The sequence below is a fragment of the Sorghum bicolor genome, chromosome 2, assembly GCF_000003195.3.
Source record: "Sorghum bicolor cultivar BTx623 chromosome 2, Sorghum_bicolor_NCBIv3, whole genome shotgun sequence".
Taxonomy (NCBI): Eukaryota; Viridiplantae; Streptophyta; class Magnoliopsida; order Poales; family Poaceae; genus Sorghum; species Sorghum bicolor.
This window is the reverse complement of record NC_012871.2, coordinates 74666479-74686758: the sequence shown is the minus strand read 5'-3', so window position 1 is coordinate 74686758 and position 20280 is coordinate 74666479. Positions and strand designations below refer to the sequence as shown.

General features: G+C 45.9%; 2 protein-coding genes across 2 annotated transcripts; one reads left to right on the top strand and one right to left on the bottom strand.

The window, feature by feature from the left end:
• On the top strand, positions 156-3326 carry LOC8073094 (GDSL esterase/lipase At1g28650). Its single transcript, XM_002463227.2, has 3 exons — positions 156-555; positions 637-870; positions 2584-3326. The coding sequence occupies exons 1-3, from the start codon at positions 162-164 to the stop codon at positions 3243-3245; spliced, it is 1290 nt and encodes a 429-aa protein (XP_002463272.2). The 5' UTR covers positions 156-161; the 3' UTR covers positions 3246-3326.
• LOC8064449 (GDSL esterase/lipase At1g28600) lies at positions 3350-4451 on the bottom strand. The gene is made up of 3 exons (XM_021453625.1): positions 4273-4451; positions 3977-4211; positions 3350-3875 (listed from the first exon to the last, which is right to left on the bottom strand). The coding sequence occupies exons 1-3, from the start codon at positions 4449-4451 to the stop codon at positions 3366-3368; spliced, it is 924 nt and encodes a 307-aa protein (XP_021309300.1). The 3' UTR covers positions 3350-3365.

The window sequence follows — 20280 nt, the reverse complement described above, 5'->3', positions numbered from 1 at the left end:
AAGTTTAAAATCAGCCCATTGTGGAAAAACAGACTTCAGCCCAACTGGAGTCCAAGCTGCCCATTCTCCTCGTTATCTGTGGGCCTCGGCCCATCACGTGAGCTGCTGCCGAGAGCTGACCAAGCACAGTAGTTCAGCGTCGAGACTTGACGGGACATGGCATGAGCAAGAGGTTGTATACGAGTATAGAGACCACTAGCAGGCAGGCACACGGCAATCCAAACCACACTGTTTGTGTTGCGTTTAATTTGTGGCCAAGTTCCAGACTCGGGGCAGGCATGGCGGAGGCTCTGCCGTTGCCACTGTTGCTCATCGCCGTGGCCACCACCGCCGTCGCCGCGTACTGCGCGCCCGCCACGCCGGCAGCAGCGGCGGCACTCCGCACCTCCAGCTACAGCCATTTCTTCGCGTTCGGCGACTCGCTGACCGACACTGGCAACTTCATCCACTACTCCACGGCGCCGGGCCCCGTGGCGCACTCCCCCTACGGCGAGACCTTCTTCCACCGCCCCACCGGCCGCTGGTCCGACGGCCGCCTCATCGTCGACTTCATCGGTAAGTGCTACCTGCGAGTGCCCGCCAATTATTGTTGCATGCCACTGCCCACTGACTGTGTGCTCTGTGTGCATGCCGCAGTGGAGCGGCTGGGGTACCCACGGTGGTCGCCGTACCTGGACGGGAAGAGCAAGGAGGACTTCCAGCACGGCGCCAACTTCGCGGTGGCCAGCGGCACGGCGCTGAGCAGGCGCTTCTTCGAGAGGAAGCACCTCGACGTTGACCAGATCACGCCCTACTCCCTCGCCGTCCAGATGCGCTGGTTCAAGCAGGTGCTCTCCATGCTCCTCGCCGCCTCCACAGACGACGATCTCGGTACCACATCATGATCACCCTAGCTATTGCCATCGATCAGCGTCAGTTTTTGTCTGGCCCTTCGTGGAACTATTACTATAGTATATGTCACCGCCGGCCGCGCCAATTGATTATCAATGATTTTATATATTTCGTTGTCAAAAAAATGATTTTATATATTTATCCCGCGCTAGCTAGCTCGGTTTTTCTTGTCCGGAAGAATGTGTGGATGACACAAATAGATAGATGACACGACGGACGCAGGCGTATCCAACACGATCACGCATGCACGGACGAGCTGCCCATTACGGCTGGTCGCTGGATAGTTGCGTGCCTACCGATGGCGAGAAATTTGTCATATATCGTTTTTATTTTATAATTATTATTTAATTATAAATTAACTAAGTTTAAAAAATTCATCTTGCAAATTACAGGTAAATTATGTAATTATTTATTTTTTTATCTATATTTAATACTTTATGTATGTGTCACAAGATTCGATATTATAATGAATCTTATAATGTTTGAAAAATAAACAAGGCCATAGTTGCGTCGTTGCGTGCTCGTAGTACTGCAGTAGTACATGCTTAATTTACTCCAGTTTATTTTTGTTAGAAAATGACCAGATAGAAAAAAGTGTAAATTAAATATAAGTACAGTAGTTTTCGTCTACGATACCATGCAGGTAAGATACTCGTCTGTCCCGAAAAAGAATAATTATGGGATTCGTTCTACTAAAATTAGATCGAACTTAATTAAATTTAACATTAATGTCTCTAAATAAATTTAATATTTTTTATAAAAATATATTATTTACTACTAGGAGCGAGTTTATAAAAAAATAAAAAAATTAACATTATAAAAAAATTAGTAAATATTTTATATCATAAATATTAGAAATTATTCATATAACTTTGCTTAAAATTTAGATTAGTTGGCTTCTCGAAAAAAATTGTATTTCCTTCTAGGGGGGGGGGGGAGAGTATTAAGCAAAATTGCAATTCACATACCATCTCTTTTCTATCATCTACTCTCGCCTCTTTCCTTTTTAGCAAGAAAAATTGTTATTCGTTTCAAAATTTGGTGACTTCTAAAACAACCAACTAGTAATTTAAAAAAATGAAATAACAACTGAACTACTCTCTCCACAATCCTAATTGGTAATATAGTCTTTTGCCAAATCCTTATTTATCTAAAAAATTACTTGGATACCTTATATTTCACGATGGAAAGAGTACCTATCATATCTAAAAATTACTTGAGAATGGCATAAAGTACCATGTCCTCCTCCTCTACCTCTCCCTGTCTCCATTAATTACAATGTCACATTATCATTTTCCTGAGATAATTAATAATTTTACAAACTGTCTAGATTTGGGTTAAGATTGCCCTTAATAATAACGCCTTTTGTGGAACATTGATTAAAAGTCATGCACTGGTGCACAAATTGACATATGCACATCCAAGATGATAGCAACATTACAAATAATCACACTTGCATAGGTGCGATGTGCTTGTATCACGCATGCACGGATGTGCTTGCTTGCCGTGATTAACTATGATACGTGCGATGTGCTTGTATCAATTCAACATGCCACGGCATAGATTTTTCTTATCGTAAGCCATGTGCTCCGTATATGTAACTATTGGATGTGCATAAGAAACATGCCCTTAATTAAGAGCAAATTCTACTTTACCATGACATCAAATACGATCTTACCACCGTACATTCAGATCGGCGGGAGATGATGTCGAGCTCGCTGTTCCTAGTGGAGATCGGCGGCAACGACTACATCCACCCCTTGTTCCAGAACAGGACGCTGGACTGGGTGAAGCCCCTGGTACCCCTCGTCATCGCCTCCATCGGATCGGCCCTGGAGGCGCTCATCCAGCTCGGCGCCAAGACGGTGTACGTGCCAGGCGTCTTCCCGCTGGGCTGCTCCCCGCGGCACCTCTTCCTCTTCCACGGCGTCAGCTCCGCCGGCGACTACGACCCCGCCACCGGCTGCCTCCGGTGGCTCAACGACCTCACCGCCCTCCACAACAGCCTCCTCCGCGCGAAGCTCGCCCAGCTCCGCCGCGACTACCCGGGCGTCTCCCTCGTCTACGTCGACTACTACGGCAAGATCATGGACGCCGTCGCCTCCCCGGCGCGGTACGGGTTCGGCGAGCGCACCGTCCTCGACGCGTGCTGTGCCGGCGGCGGGCCGTACAACGGCAACTTCACCGTCCACTGCTCGGAGCCCGGCGCCGTGCAGTGCTCCGACCCGTCTGTCTACGTGTCCTGGGACGGGCTGCACTTCACCGAGGCCATGTACAAGATCATGGCCCGGGACCTGTTCGATCGCCTGGTGGAAACCGTCGGCACTAAATTGGTGTTGCAAACTGCACAGTGATCGCTGTTGCTGCCATGCCATGGCGCATCTCACGCTGGATTCATAGATGCGGCTGAATAAAATCGTTCATCGGTTCATGCATGTGTGATTTGACGGCCGGCAATGGTGAATGCATGCATGTCATGACCGGCTGCCGCATTTCGCGAGCGGCACCGGCGGCGCGGCGTAGGGTCCCCGGAGCACGCCGTCGGCGATGACCTTGTACGCGTGGTCCGTGAAGTGGAAGCCGTCCCATGACACGGCCTCGTAGGGGTGGCGGCACGTGGTGGACGTGGTCGCGCCGCAGTGCGCCGTGAAGTTGGTGTTGTACGGTCCGCCGCCGCCGCAGCACGACACCAGCGGCGCGCCGCCGAACCCATGCTTACGGGGGTCGGCGGTGATGTCCATGGCGGCGGCGTAGTAGTCGGCGTAGACGACGGCGACGCCCGGGTGGCGGCGGCGGAGCTCGGCCAGCTCCGCCATGAGCGCGCGGTTGTGGAGCTGGGAGAGGTCGTTGGGCCACCGGAGGCAGCCCTTGGCGTCGTATTGCGCCGTGTCGTTGGTCTGGAACTGCGCCAGGTACCCCGGGTTGCACCCCGTCGGGAAGTTGCCCGGCACCACTACCGTCCTGGCGCCTAGCCCGATCAGTTCCTGTGTAAATTAAACACGCGTCGACATGAGACATGGATCAGTTGATGTCCGTGAGAGATTTATTGTTGCGAGGCGGCGAGCGAGGACGATCGAGGACGGACGGTGAGAGCAGCGCTGATGGCGGCGACGACGTCGGGGACGAAGGTCTTGACCTCGTCGACGGACCTGCCCTGGAACAAGGCCTGGTTGTAGTCGTTCCCGCCGATCTCTCCGAGCAGGAACAAGGAGCTCGCCATCAGATCACTCCATTTTGTACCTGGAGTAGGGAACAGCAGGGGCAAATTCAGGTCACCTTTGCGGTGCGGTAAGCCATGGAAGAGCGATCGGTGTACCTTGCTGTGACGAGACCATGACGAGTACTTTCTTGAGCCATCGCATCTGCCAACGCAGAGAGTACGGAGTGAAACGGGCGTCAAGCTTCTTCCTCCTGAAGTAGCCGCGGCCGAGCGCCGTCGCGCCGCCCACCGCGAAGTTGGCGCCGTGGGCGTAGTCACCGCTCTTGTTGCCGGCGAGGTAGGGCGTCAGGAACGGTATCCCCAGCGCGTCAGCTGCGCCGACGACGTACGGTACATGCATGACACCAGCAGCGGAGCAAGTCAGCGCGCGCGTATATATACTCGGCGGCTGCGGCGTGTGGCCGCCGTCGGCTGCAGGGAAGACGAGTGCATTGTACCGATGTGGTCGATGATGATCCTGCCGTCGCAGAAGCGGCCGTTGGGGCGGCGGAAGAACGTCTCTCCGTACGGCGGCCTCGCCACGGCGCCCGGCGAGTGAGCGTAGTGCATCCAGTTGCCGTTGTCGGTGATGGAGTCGCCGAAGCTGAAGAGCCTCGTGAAGCACGTGCCGCCGGCGCCGCCGTTGCCGCGCCACGGCTGTGCCTCTGTCTCTGCCTCTGCGCCGCCGATGAGGACCGCGCAGGCGGCGACGAGGAGGAGCCGCGTCGACGCGGCGAGAATGCGGGAAGCCGCGGCCGCCGTTGCCATGGATCGATCACCGGTACGTCCGTCCCGGAGAAAGAAACGCCAACGAAGGAAGGAGGGTGGTGTTCCTGGCCGACGATCGAGTTTCTTCCGGCGCCGGCGCGCCATATATCATCACTGCTGCATTCATGAGTTTTGAGCTTAGTGGTTCCACTAATCGAGGCTTTCAGTTGCTGCACAAGTGATGTGTGGGGTTCAGCTCAGGTGACGTTTTGTTTCTTGAGGAGGCCCACTATACCTGTCGGTGGGTAGGGTATAGGTATACACACAATAGAAATGGGCAGAGTATGGGGATCAGGGCATGTCAGCATGTGAGTTGCTAAAATTTAGCCGACTAAAATTTAGCAAGAGGAACCAAACAGACCTTTAGTTTTGGTTCTCTAACATGGGACCCACACGTATTGATAAGAGCAGCTCCAAAAGACTCTCTATAACTTTCCTAAATGCTAAGAATAGAGATTTTGGTAAAAATTTACCATCTAATAGCTTGTCTAAATGGTTATGCAAATATAACCATCTTCTATTTCGGATTTTTCGCTAGCCAAAAGTAGATGAGAATGACTCTCTAAAGGATGCACGAGATATAGAAAAGCTCTTGGAGAGTGAAAAATATAGAAATCAATTTTTATAAAAATGACTCTCCAAATGATAATTTAAAGAGTAAGGTTTAGAAAGATTCTTGGAGATGTTCTTACTGCAGTAATCTAAACAAAGTGTACTGACTAGCGGACAAATTTTAGTTGATTCCAATAAAGTTTTAGCTCACATACATGTTTAGTAAATTTTAAAAAGTTTAACTAGCATGCATACCATAGTGACACTTAAAATAGATAGAGGCAGTACAACCTTGTCGGCGTTGAACATTCTCATGCTAACGACAGACTCGCTATGGTTGTTCGTGTGGGTTGAGGGACTTTCGGGCAAAACCTATGCTCGATTTCACGTTGACGGCGTTTTTGTGGCACATTAGTCATTGGAGGGATTGTTGGCTTGTGTGTATCCCTCACATTCGGTTAAAAAACTTTTGCATGGTCAATGTTGGCAGCATACGTGGATGTTGTCTTTTTCTTCTCGAGGCATCGTCGAGGAGGTCCCCCTTTCTCATCATGCTTCTTGCTGCAGTGTGCTGGTCAGTGTTTGGCTGCCACTGCAATGGTGGTTGCCTTTTGCTATTGGCCTATTGTTGTGTCATGAGGACAGTAGTATCCTGAACTCAACTCTCTCACGGACAGTATATGTGATGAAGAATCTTGAATTTTTGAAACTAAACCAGGCCTTAGACTATCTTCAACGATCGTCACCCAAAATATAAGACCTATTTGTCATTTGGGTAGCGCTACAGGTAAAAGATTTCATATCTATTTTTAGTCTTCTCTAACAACAAGACCTAAAAGACAACACTCTCTGCAAATGGGTCTCGAGGAGAGAGGATACTCAAATTTGGGTTATGTCTCTCCTGATACCTAAAATGAGTCTTCCGTATAGGTATTCTGTTGGAGGCTATAGGTATTGTGTTGGAGACCTATTTTGGGTTTGGGTTCCGAAATAGGTCTCCTGTTGGAGACAGCCTTAGGCCTTGTTCAGTTCGCAAAAAGCATGATTTTTGGCTACTGTAGCACTTTTGTTTTTATTTGACAAACATTGTTCAATCACGGAGTAATTAAGCTCAAAAGATCCATCTCATAAATTACAGACAAATTATGCAATTAGTTTTTATTTTCATCTATATTTAATGCTTCATGCATGCAACTAAAGATTCGATGTGACGGAGAATCTTGAAAATTTTTGCCAACTAAACAAGACCTTAGCTCCACGTTCTTCCGCGGCCGAACACATGCAACTGCAGGCCGAGATGCAGCGTTGCTATCTGCAAGGAAAAATCATGCAGGTGATGCGGGTGTCAGCAAGAGCCAGGAGCAGAACCGATGCAGCAGCCAGTCAGCCACGCCTTGCTCAGCAGAGTAACCATGCGAGGTTAGGCCTTGTTTAGTTTGGAAATTTTTTTGGATTTCGCTACTGTAGCATTTTCGTTTGTTTGTGGCAAATATTATCTAATCATAGACTAACTAGGATCAAAAGATTCGTCTCACGATTTACAGGTAAACTGCGTAATTAGTTTTTGTTTTCGTCTATATTTAATGCTTCATGCATGTGCCGTAAAATTCGATGTGACGGAGAATCTTGAAAAATTTTGCGAACTAAACAAGGCCTATCTGCTACGCTCTGCTAGTCTGCTACGCTCTGGTTACCCCATGCGAGGTATACCTGTTGGTGGGTAAGGGTACAGGTATACCAACAATAGAAATGGGCAGCAGGGTATGGGCATGTGAACTGGATTATCCACGAGCAAGTCTTTAGCTTAATACATAATACATAATGAGTATATAATTTATACCTGTTATATAAGATCCTTTCTAACTCGTATAAGCACGAGTTTTATATATACATCCGGACAGAAGAAACCCTTCATTTTTTTTAGAAAAGAGAAAAAACCCTTCATTGTCAAATAGTTAGAAGAACATGGACAAAAAAATAGATGAACCAAAAAAATAGACTGAAATTTTATCTCTTTATGTATTATAGGTATAGATAGGTGGATTAGATAATAGGAAGCCTGTTTGAGTTTTGGGTCTCTAATATGGAATTCACATGTTCATCTGCAATAATCTACACAACGTACCGAGCAATTGACAATTTTTAGTTAATTCTGCTAAGATTTTAAAGTGTGAACATGATTTTTTTAACGTAATGAACACGAGATTTTTAATTCTAGGTCCATCGTTTATTATAGGGGTCCCACGTATATGTCTAGTATTGCCTTGACGGTACTCCCTCTGTCCCATTTTTAAAGTTGTTTTAGGCTTTGATGAGGTGCAGCAAAGATTGCCTGAACCAGGTTGATAGTTGTATCTAGATGCATGGGCAAATATCTGAACTCAGACACTTTAATGCAGTGCTAGAACGTTATTCATACTGGGATAGAGGGAGTACGCAAGAAATAGTTGCTCGTTATAACATCAAAAAAAGGTATCTCCAACTAATTTAAATCAATTTCATGGAAATTTTAAAGTGTGGATGCATGGTTTTAAATTTTATGGACCAGCCTTTGATGTGGGGTCTACTTTTAAATCTAACCACACCAGTATGCAGAAAATAGTCTGCTATCATATTGACTCATCCTAAAAAGTTGAAATCATTTTTTCCTTAAATTTTAAGTGTGAACACCAGGTTTTAAATTTTAGGATTCGATTTTCTACATGAGTAGTCTTGTTTAATCGTCTGCATATAGGGTCTGACTTTTGCTATTTGTTGCTGTCGTGAGGAGAGTATCCTCAACGATATTCTCTCTCTCTCGCTCACTCTGAAAACCGTATCCCTTATGCATCCATGCATATTTATATGTGTGAAAACTGCAGTGATCACAGGGGCTAGGATTCAATGAGCCAATACAACGCGCGTCAAATGCATCGTGGCAGAATGGTCAAGCATGGCATGTTTTATCAGCGGTCCAGAATGATCAGTCGTCACTCTCTGATAACCGTATTCCTGATGCATCCATACATACTTGTGGAAACTGATGACTGCAGTGATCACATGGGCTAGGCCCTTGTTTAGTTCACCCAAAAACCAAAAACTTTTCGAGATTCTCCGTCACATTAAATCTTATAACACATGCATAAAACATTAAATATAGGCAAAAATAAAAACTAATTACACAGTTTGTCTGTAAATCACGAGATGAATCTTTTAAGCCTAGTTAGTCTATAATTGAATAATATTTGTTAAATAAAAATAAAAATACTACAGTGCCGAAATTCGAAATTTTTTCGGAACTAAACAGGGCCCTCAGTGAGCCAGCGTCACAAATACATCTGTAACACCCGAAAATTTGTTTTCAAATCAATAGGAATTAATTTGATTTAATTAAGCATTTTTGGTGAGCATGGGATCTAGTGAATAAAATAGTTTTGGCCAAAAATTAAAATTTAATATAAGTTTAGAAAACATGGTTGTGCATTTCATGCTGGTGCATATTTAATTTTGTGTTGTTGCCTTTTGTTTGATTTTGTTTGCTTTCAAAACTCTCTTTGAAAAGGGCTTTGGAAAGATATATTGGAAACATTTAAAAAAAAAGGGAATCAAAACCCCCAGCCGAAGCCCAGCTCCCGGCCTGCTCCCTTTTACCCGCAGCCCAGCTTTGCCCCCGCACGCGGCCCAGCCAACTCGCAGGCCACCCCAAGCGCCCAGGCGGACCGCGCGTGCGCCCCTTCTCCCTCCCTTGCTGGCTGACGCGTGGGGCCCCTGTGCAGCGCCTTCTTCTTCCCGTTTCGTGACCGGACTCTGCGCAGGCAACCGAAGCCTCCTCAATCCCGGTTTGTGCGGGATTTGCCCCCTTTGACCTCCTATAAAGCATCTAGGTCAACCCCGCGCGCTATCCTTCCGTTTTCGCCGCTTTAGCCGAGCCCTAGAACCTGCTGCACCCCTGGACGGAACTCGCCGAGTTGGGAGCGAAGCCGCCGCCGCGACGCGCCTCTCCTGCTCCTCTTCGGCTTAAACGACCCTTCTCGGTGAGCTCGTGACGCGTTTCTCCATCTCCCGGTGTCCTCGGTTCGAGTTTTGGTGCACGGATTTGAGAAGCGGTACGACGCCGGCGAGCTCAAGGCCTCTGGCCATGGCGCCACCGCGCCGGAGCACAGGAACCGGCCGGCCGCCGCCTGGCCCCTCCCTGGTGACCTGAGGACCGCCCAGATCGAGATCGACGGCCCAGAAAGAAAGATACCCCTTCGAGGGGATTTTTCATTAAGAGTCCCTGGAGAACTGAGTATTCAACCCGCAGCCCTTAGCGCCTTTGATGGATTACGCTTTCTGAGTTTGAAAGCGTATTCAGGATCGGTTCAGCTCAGATTACGTTTCTAATATTTACAGTTTTGCCACTGAATTTATAATGCTTATAAAATGATCATTTTAACTCCGTTTTTGTCCATTCAAATTTCGTTGAATTCGTATTTACGATCTCTACACGTTAGAAATATTAGTTTACTGTTTTGAAACTTTTTAATTCTGCAGTAGCATTTAATTAATTGTTTTTCTATAGGAAATCTTAGAAAATTCATATCTTTCTCGTTTTAATTCCGATTTTCGTGAACCTTACGTGTGTGTGATCGTAGCGCTGCGTAGAATATTTTGATAAACTTTTATAATTGCTTTACCACTGTTTGGTGTATTGTTCTAATTATATCTTGTTTGCTTCGTGTATGATTGTCTACTTTGGATTGCGTGTTGTTGATTGATGATTGGGATTAGACGGTGAGCCGTACGTTGGTGATCAAGACCAAGCTTTTGAGGACCAGCAGGCTCAGGAGAGCTTTGAGCAAGGCAAGTATAACTTGGGATCATCCTTGTTACCTATTCACTTATAAATATACGTATATATATATCATATGCATGCTATCACCTTGTCGACCTTAGCAAAATCATAGATGATTGTTACCTGTATTCCTTGCTACCTACTTGATATGCATTTATTGTAGATGTGCTAGTGCTTGATATAATCCATGATCTTGTAAGATGATTAATAGCTATGCAATGAACATAAAAGAATGACAAATAACTGTATGAGATCTTGTCTGTACGTGATCACCCGGGATAACAGTGCAACCATGGGGGCTATAATGGCTCTGGCTTTAGCTCAGTATGAAGACCTTTTCTAGCTTGTTAGCGGTTACCCGGAAGGGCGCTAGAGGGGCTGAACCGACACGGGTATAGTGCGAGCCCCTGTCCCTATGTGTATAGGCTGCGCGTCATTGTGCCATTCGGAAGGGGGTATCTATATCTGCTCGCAAAGGAAACCTTGCGGCCCTAACTTGTTAGACGAACTTTTGAAAGGCTTCATAGTGATCCCTGCCGACCTCCCTAGGAAGGGGGTTAAGAGATTAGCTACCTCGGGCGAAAGGGTAAATCATGACTCATGGGTAAAGATGTACAACCTCTGCAGAGTGTAAAACTGGTATACTAGCCGAGCTCACGGTCAGAAGCGGCCTTGGGGACATCTACATTAAGATGATGAGCTTATTATGTTATTATGTTCATTTGATTATTGTTTATGCTATGAGTTAATTATGCTTACACTTGATCATGGGATTAATGGATTATTTATACAACCTTGACAATTGCGATTTAATTATGAATATGCTATCTACTAGTAAAAGCTATATGCAGTCAAACCCGTGTCAACTTTTTGAGCCTCATGAACCCCTGGTTATACTTGTTGAGTACGATATGTGCTCACTCTTGCAATTTCCCAACACCTCAGGATATGTTAATGAAGATGACTGGAATGAGGATTACCGTTATGAGTACTAGGTTTGGAGTCAACCAGTCAACAGTGTCCCTGTGTGGAGCTTCCGTCGAGAGCGTTGTTTACTTTATGCTATCATTTTTGTATGAGACTATGTGATATATTATGTTCCGCTATGTAATGAACACTGCAATGGTACATTTGAGATTTGTCTACTTATGTGTGCGACTATTCCTGGGGCACATATGAGTCTTTTATGCATCCTATTTTGTTCTTAAAATATGGGTGTGACAACATCGTGTAGCAGAGGCAGAATAGTCAAGCATGCATGTTTTCTTAGGGGTCCCAGAATAGGCCTTGTTTAGTTGAGGATGTGAAAATTTTTTGGGTATTATAGTACTTTTATTTTTATTTGATAATTCTTGTCTAATTATGAACTAATTAGGCTCAAAGATTCGTCTCTCAAATTGCAGATAAATTGTGCAATTAGTTATTCTTTTTATCTATATTAATATTCTATGCATATGCCGCAAGATTCGATGTGACGAAAAATCTTGAAAATTTTTTGAGTTTTGGGCTGAACAAACAAGGCCTTAGTCGTCACTCGTCAGTACCATCTGAAGCTTGAAAGGTTAGGCCTTGTTTACATCCAAATTTTTTTTTTGGATTTTGACGTTATAGTATTTTTGTTTTTATTTGATAAACATTGTCTAATTATGGGGTAACTAGGCTTAAAAGATTTGTCTTGCGATTTACAGACAAACTATACAATTAGTTTTTTTATTTTTATCTATATTTAATGCTCTATACATGTGTCATAAGATTCGATGTGATGAGAAATCTTGAAAATTTTTTGATTTCAGAGTGTAGTTCCCAAATTTTTTTTCAAGATTCTCCGTCACATTAAATCTTGCGGCACATACATAAATCATTAAATATAAATAAAAAAATAACTAATTACACAGATCTATTATTAGACAATAATTACCAAATAAAAACAAAAATTTACAGTGACAAAATCCAAAATTTTTCGTGAACCAAGGCCTTACTGCTGTGCTTTACATATAGCTACACGTTCTTGTCTTCAGTCAAATAATATGGTAACACGGCCGAGATGGGCTGCAGGCCGAGATGCGTTTGCTATCTGCAAGGAAAAATCATGCAGGTGTCTGCAAGAGGAACGCAGCCAGGAGCAGAGCCGATGCAGCAGTCAGCCACGCCTTGCTCGGCAGAGCAGGATCCGAGGATGGCGAGTCATTTTCGTGGCAAGGGCAGGGCATGGCACAGTACAATACACTGCCGGGTTCATTGACAGAACTCCGGCCGGTTCCACATCACGTGAAGGACATCATCGGAGCTGGCGAGGGTGGCTGCCAAGAATCGTGTCCTTAGGATCGGACTTGGCTTGTCCGATGCCTTCATCGTGTAAAACTTTGTTATTAGAGATTGCTTGGCTGACTCACGTGCATGCAGCTCTCATACATCAGGGCCGACTCTACAATTCTTAAACAACAAGACGAGAGAGCCTACTAAATTTTATTTTTTAATACGATGATTTAGTGTACAATACTGCTAATATTATTTAATTAACTTGCAGCATATATTCCATAAAAGAAAATAATAGTACAATAATAAAGAAATTGAAGGGCGTTAGTATGGTACTCTCAAATAACCGTGGACTGTTGATCCTTGAGACGGTTTTGAAGTTAGTTTCGCTGACTTGGTATATTAAAAAGTCTACATAACCCCTAACATATCATGAGTTAACTAAATAACCCCCTCAACTATAAACCAGGTATTATAGCCCTTAAACTATATCTAATAATGTTCAAATGACTTCCGTGATAGTCTTGCATAGCCATTTGGACATCGTATCCCACCACATGTACACAGGACTAAGCACCCATACTTACACGTAGGCCCATTGGTTGTCTCCCTCTCCCTACTCTTTTTGGGATTACGACACCGTCATCTTGTCTCTTGCTCCACGTCGCGACACTCGTTGATGACATCAAGCACCATGCCTACACCCTCATCATCTGGCCTGTCCCACCACATCCTCCGCCAGATTGTCCTTCTGTTTTTTAGGTAGTCATATAGGAGGATACAATGAGAAAGGGTGCTGGTCATTGGGCAGTGCCATAATCCCAAAAAGAGTAGGGAGAGGGAGACAACCAATAGGCCTACATGCAAGTATGGGATGCTTAGGCCTTTGTGGGGGGGGGGGGGGAGGGGATATGATGTGCAAATGGTCCTACAAGACTACCATGGGAGCCATTTGAACATTATTAGATATAGTTTAAGGGTTGTAATATTTGGGGGGGGGCATTTAGTCAACTCATGATATGCTAAGGGGTTATGTAGACCTTTTAATATGTCACAGCAGCAAAACCACTTTTAAAACCGCTTTCAGGGGTTACTTAGATGGTTTTTAATAGTTTGAGGGGTAGAATACTTGGTTTTATAGTTGAGGGAGGTGAGGTACACAACCACTAATAGTTTGGAGGGTTAAATAGACTTTTTTCTATAGAAAATATATTTTCTATTAGATCTGATATGCATGGATTATCTAACTTTCCTACATGATGGAACGTGGTGAGATCTAAAGTTTTGATGTAACGTGTACAATGCTACACACCATGCAATAGTTGGACACACTGCACACATGTAGAGACGTGTTTCATATGACGTAATAGTTGTATTTAGAACTAATAAACTAATACAAAGATATTTTGTATTTATCTTTTCATATTTAGTACATTCATTTTTTGTAACACAATAGACCTATTTATTTTGGGTGTATAATATAAGAGTTGCAGTATAAATTTTATATGCATGTAACATTTTTTATGATACATGGTAGGTCCAATTTATTTCTTTAAGTAATTAATGTAACATGTTTTCCATGAACATAACCTGTTCATTTTCATAAAAAAGGAGCCAATTGCGTGTATTAACATGTTATTAGGACAAAATAATCATGAGCATAGGAATCTAAAAATAATTATATAACACACATTGATAAATAAAAACTCATAAAAAGGGATATCATCATTAGCCATAATCCATCCTAAATATGGAACCGTGCACATAAACATGGAAGGACATGCACGCGTCCACTTATGCATGCCGTGATGATGGAGATTTCAGAATAATTGATTTCTTTTCCTAGATTAATTAATTAATTAATTAATTAAAAACTAAAAAAAATCAATGGCTTAGATTTATCAGCATCTCCAAAAGTTTACCAAAATTCATTTGGCAAGTCTTTGGATTTAGCAAGTTCCTAAAATATATCTCAAGTGAAAAAATAGACTATATTCAATACTTTGCCATTTTGACTTGGTAAAATTAAAAAAAGAAGGCCCACATCCAACCATATCAACTGATTTCACCGCAGACTCCTGCCCTAGCCACTGCGATCTTCCTCCCTAGCACCGCAAGACTCCTTCCGTGTGTGAAGGGTAATGCGGACACAGTTCATGTAGAAGCAAATCTTCTCTGTACCATGCATATGCAGTATTATTCAGTAGTATGTACATGCTATTTTGATTAGTGTACTGTAAGCACAGATAGAGGATAGGAGTACAGATCGAGGAAGCAATAGCAATGAGGAAGTTTAGACGAATCTCGATCCAACAAAGAGTGATTGGGAGTATAGAATACAAGTTGTTCTTTCTTAATCTCCCCCTCTCTACACGATGCGGCTCTTATCCTGCTCATGTACGTCTTGCCCTCTAGCTGTGTCGGATCATGCCCATTCTGGGCCTTGGGCTCTGGCACTGGGCCGGCGCTCGCGTACGCTCCTTCTTGGCCCATCTTCAGTCCTTGCGTGCGCGACGCCTTCAGAGTCTGTAGCTTCATCAGCTGCAGTCGTTGTAGTCTTGTTGCTGACATCCCCCCCTTGATCAGAACCAGCTTGCCCCCAAGCTGGCGCTCGAGGGAAGCGTTGGCGTAAAGCTTCCAGGTCCTCCCAAGTTGCTAGAGTAGCTGGTAGGTCGGACCACTGGATCAACGCTTGGAGTCGCACGGAAGTGCCAGACTTGGCCACCCGTTTCTGGAGAACACGTTGAGGTACCTGCATGTCATCAAGTGTATCTGGTAATGGTTGAGCCACATAACTTACTGGAATAGCGCCCTTGAGCTGAGATACATGAAAGATGGGGTGAACAGTGGAAGAAGGCGGCAACTGCAACTTGTAAGCGACTGAGCCGATCTTCTCTGTAATGAGATAGGGACCAAAGAACCGAAATGATAATTTCTGGTTTGCTCGAGCAGCCACTGAGGTTTGAACGTAGGGCTGAAGTTTAACATAGACCCAGGTGCCCACCGGAAATGATCGTTCCGTGCGGTTTTTATCTGCCTGCATCTTCATCCGGTTCTGTGCCCTGGCCAAGTGTTGCTGAATCAAGGTCTGCATAACTGTGCGTTGTTGGAATCAATCATCCAGAGATGACACTGAACAGGCAGAGGCAGCATCAATGCCCAGCTGCTTCGGTGAATGACCATAAAGAACCACAAACGGGGACTGTTTCAAAGCGGAGTGCCATGTGGTATTGTACCAAAATTCTGCGAGATGTAGCCATTCTACCCACTTGGAAGGTGCTGCATTCGCAAAGCAACGGAGGAAGGTCTCTATGCATTGATTTACTCTTTCAGTTTGGCCGTCGGACTGGGGATGGTATGCCGAACTCATGCGAAGTTCCACACCAGCAAGGCGAAATAATTCCTTCCACAACTGACTTGTAAAGATCTTGTCACGATCTGAAACCATGGCTGAGGGTAAACCGTGTAACTTATAGATATTGAGCATGAATTGCTTGGCAACCGAAAGAGCATAAAAGGATGCTTCAATGCGACAAAGTGACTGTACTTGGAAAACATGTCAACCACAACTAAGATGCAGTCGAATCCATTAGATGTAGGTAAACCTTCCACGAGGTCCAAGGATATTACCTGCCAAGCCAAGGATGGCGTGGCCAGTGGTTGTAGGAGACCCGGATACTTGACATGTTCAACTTTTGCTTGTTGACAGGTGGGGCAGCTTTTGACAAATACATCAACATGCTTCCGAAGCCCCGGCCAAGCAAAGAATTCTTGTATGCGCTTAGTAGTTGCGGGAACCCCTGAATGTCCGCCGAGCGGTGAACTATGGAATGCCTGAATGATCTGTTGCTGCAAGGCACTGTTGTTCCTGACCCAAATCCGTTTTTTGTGCCGGATGACACCATCTGACAATGTAAATGGTGCACAGCTGGTAGTAGAAGTTGTCAATTTGGTCATGAGACGCTGGGTTTGTGGGTCAACACTGTAGCCGTGGATGATATCAGCACACCATTGTGGGGTGGCAACTGAAATAACACAACAAGCTTCATCAGGATGGGCTCGCCGAGATAAGGCATCAGCAGCGGTATTATCAGCACCCTTCTTATAAATAATGCGGTACCGGAGGCCCAATAATTTTGTGAATACTTTCTGCTGCCATGAAGTACTCAGTCGCTGATCATTGAGGTGGGTAAGGGATTTTTGATCCGTGTAGATGATAAACTCAGCTAACTGTAAATATGAGCGCCACTGCTCTACAGCAATCAGGATCGCTAAATACTCTTTCTCGTAAATAGATAAACCCTGAGTTTTGGGACCAAGAGGCTTACTGACATATGCCCAAGGGGTGTCCATCCTGGAGTAACACAGCCCCAACTCCTGTTTGGCAAGCGTCAGTTTCTAGTGCAAAAGTTTTGGTAAAATTAGGAATACCCAACACCGGAGCAGAGCATAGTGCTTGTTTGAGGGCTTCAAAAGCAGACTGATGTTCTGAGGTACAAATGAACAACTGGTGTTTTTTGAGAAGCTGAGTCAGTGGTTTAGCCAGGACTGCAAAGTGGCGAACAAATTTTCTATAAAATCCAGCTAGCCCCAAAAATCCCCTGAGCTCTCGCACATTAATAGGAGTCGGCCAATTCAACACTGCTGTTACTTTTTCCAGGTCCGTACTAACGCCTTGCGAACTCAGTACATGTCCCAAGTAGTGTATCTGTTGCTTGGCGAATTTGCATTTCTTTAACTTGACCACCCACTGGTCCTTTGCCAACAATGTGAGTACTTCCCGCAGATGCTTGAGATGGTCATCGTATGACGAGCTAAAGATCATTATGTCATCAAAGAAAACCAAGGCACAACGGCGAAGTACAGCGGACAATGTGGAGTTCATCGCTCCCTGGAATGTGGACGGGGCACCAGTAGCACCAAATGGAACAACTGTGAACTCAAAATGACCAGTATGAGTAGAGAAAGCAGTTTTGTACTCCTCACCAGGCTGCAGACGGATTTGATGATAGCCGGAGTGGAGATCCAGAACAGAGAACCATGATGCAGACCCCAGCTCATCGACCAATTGATCAAATATTGGTATTGGGTAGACGGACTTTACTGTCATTGCATTCAAGTATCTATAGTCCACGCAAAAATGCCAGGACCCGTCCTTCTTGCGGACCAATAGCACTGGAGACGAAAGGGGAGATTTACTAGCTAGGCTGGATTAGTCCCTGATCCAACATTGTTTGCACCTGGCGCTCTATTTCATCCTTGAGGCTTGGTGGGTAGCGATATGCCCGGATGTTTACTGGTGACGCACCACTAATGAGAGGAATGGCATGGTCACACGCTCTCTGAGGTGGTAGTGTAGATGGCACAGTGAAAACAGTGGGAAACTCAGCTAAGAGAGCGGCAATATCATCAGGCAGATCAATTGGTTCAGGATCCCCGTCCTGAGAGTCCACTGCTAGCACTTGCATAATCACTGCATCATCGGACAATGCCGTCAGGCCTTGCAAAACCACATTATGCCCCTGATAAGGTATAGACAACCACTTTAAACGCCAATGTACTTCCATGGGACTGTAGAGCTCCAACCAGTCAATACCCAAAATGAGGTCATAAGATTCCAATGGCAATATGTGCAGATCATGCTGAAACTGGTAGTCACCTAATGAGAAAGGGCAACCTAGAATGACAGATTTGCAATGTAGGAGCTGACCATTGGCTACTTTAACTGAAACTGCCAGCGGTGTTTGCTGTATATGAGGTAACTGAGCAGCAACTGACGCCGCTAGAAAAGAAGCTGAACTGCCTGAATCCACCAACACAATAACAGGTAGCTCGTGAACTGATCCTTGGAACTGAATTGTTCGACGGCCTTGGGACCCCCTGTGAGCATCGTGTGACAGTGCCACAAACAGATGTTCTGGCGCTTCTGCGGGAGAGTCCTGATCATCCTCAGGTGGTTCTGGAAAAGATTCCAGTGGCAACAGATCCCACACTTGCTGCATGGCATGCAGAGATATGTTTGGAGCACACTTGTGGCCGCGAAACCATTTCTCAGCACACACATCACAAAGTCCTCGGGCTCGACGATATTGACGGAGAGTAGAGATCTTATCCTCAGTGGCTGGACCAGGAACCTTGACAATTGCCTTCTCAGCCATGTTAGCCGGTTGTGGATAATGCCGCGGTGGAGCAGGCGGCGGTCGATGTGCCGGTTTGAAGCTTGGTCCACGGCTCACAGCGTGGAATTCTTGCTTTGTGTCAACTTCGGCCATCTCCTCCTGCAATAAGGCAAGCAAGTACGCAGTATCCAAATCGGTGGGTCTCTGTAATGCAACTATCATGCGAACATCATGCCGCAAGCCATCCACGAATCGGGTGGTATAGTAGTGAAGGTCAGGTTCTGGTTGGTAGGATTTGAGTTGGTCAAAAAGAGAGGAGAATCGCTTGACATAGTCGATGACTGTGGTGGTTTGGTGGATATGAAACATTTGACGCGACAATTTGTCACGTTGATCACGCCCAAAGCGGTTGTGGAGGAGTTTGCAAAAATCAGGCCAGGGGATACGATCAGGCTGATGGATAGCCTCAATCCAGCGAGCAGCAGAACCGCGAAAATGCATACGTGACACCTTGACCCAGCGATGAGGAGGCACATCATACATGTCAAAGTAGTCCTCGGCTTGGGAAATCCACAAGCGAGTCGTTTCACCCTCATAGATGGGGAAATTGAGCTTAGGCAGGCGACCATTATCCTTGGATGTGGAATCAGGTGGATGGTTATGCAACTGAATGTCATAAGCAGTACCATGAAACTGGGAAACCTCAACATGAGTAGCAGACTGCTTACCATTGGCCGGGGAATAGTATTGGGAAGGATTCTCCCCAATACCATCCTCCCGTGTAGTCAGTTCGACGTGGTGCCCGCTGGGCCGAGCAGCCATGATGCCGGCAGATGGGCGCGCGGCGGTCTGCTCCCACACCTGTGGCGATGGCGAAATCACGCCCGTCACGGCCGACATTGCATCGACAAGCGAACGGTCCCAGTACTTGGTGAGCTTATCCACCTTCAGCTTGAGGTCGTCGACGGCGCCCGCGGACTCTTGACGCCAAGCCTCCAACGACCCGGCAACCTTGGCGATGGCGCCAACATGGTCGTCGTGGCGCTTCTCGACCTCTGAGATGAGTGTAGACTGGCGAACCTCAGAGTCGGTGATGCGTCGTTCCCAGTTGAGGTCGGAATCGGCGAGACGCTTGCTGAGGTCGGTGTCGAACTCGGAGATGCGTGTGGTGATGGTGTCGTCCACCTCGGCGAAGCGGAGCTCGAGCTTGCGGCTGGTGTCATCGAACCGCGACTCAAGCTTGCGATCCGATTCGGCAAACCGCTCGTCGATCTGGGTCTTCTGGGCGGCGAAAAGCCGATGCATCTCGTCGAGGAGCAGTTTGGAATCCGGATTCATCGCGCCTCGACTGCGAGCGAAGCGAGTATAATGAGGATGCGGCAGCGGCGGTGGCGGCGGCGGAGGGGATTGGTGATCCAGCGCCGAACCAATTCGAACCTCGAGCTGCCTGGGAATTAGACGAAATCCAATTCGCTGGTGCTGGATTCGGATCTCAGCGACGGATCGGAAGCTGTTGCCAGAGAGCGATGAATTGGAAACAATGAAAGCGGAGAAACGTGGGAAGAACGAAGGAAGTCTGATACCAAATGTAAGCACAGATAGAGGATATGAGTACAGATCGAGGAAGCAATAGCAACGAGGAAGTTTAGACGAATCTCGATCCAACAAAGAGTGATTGGGAG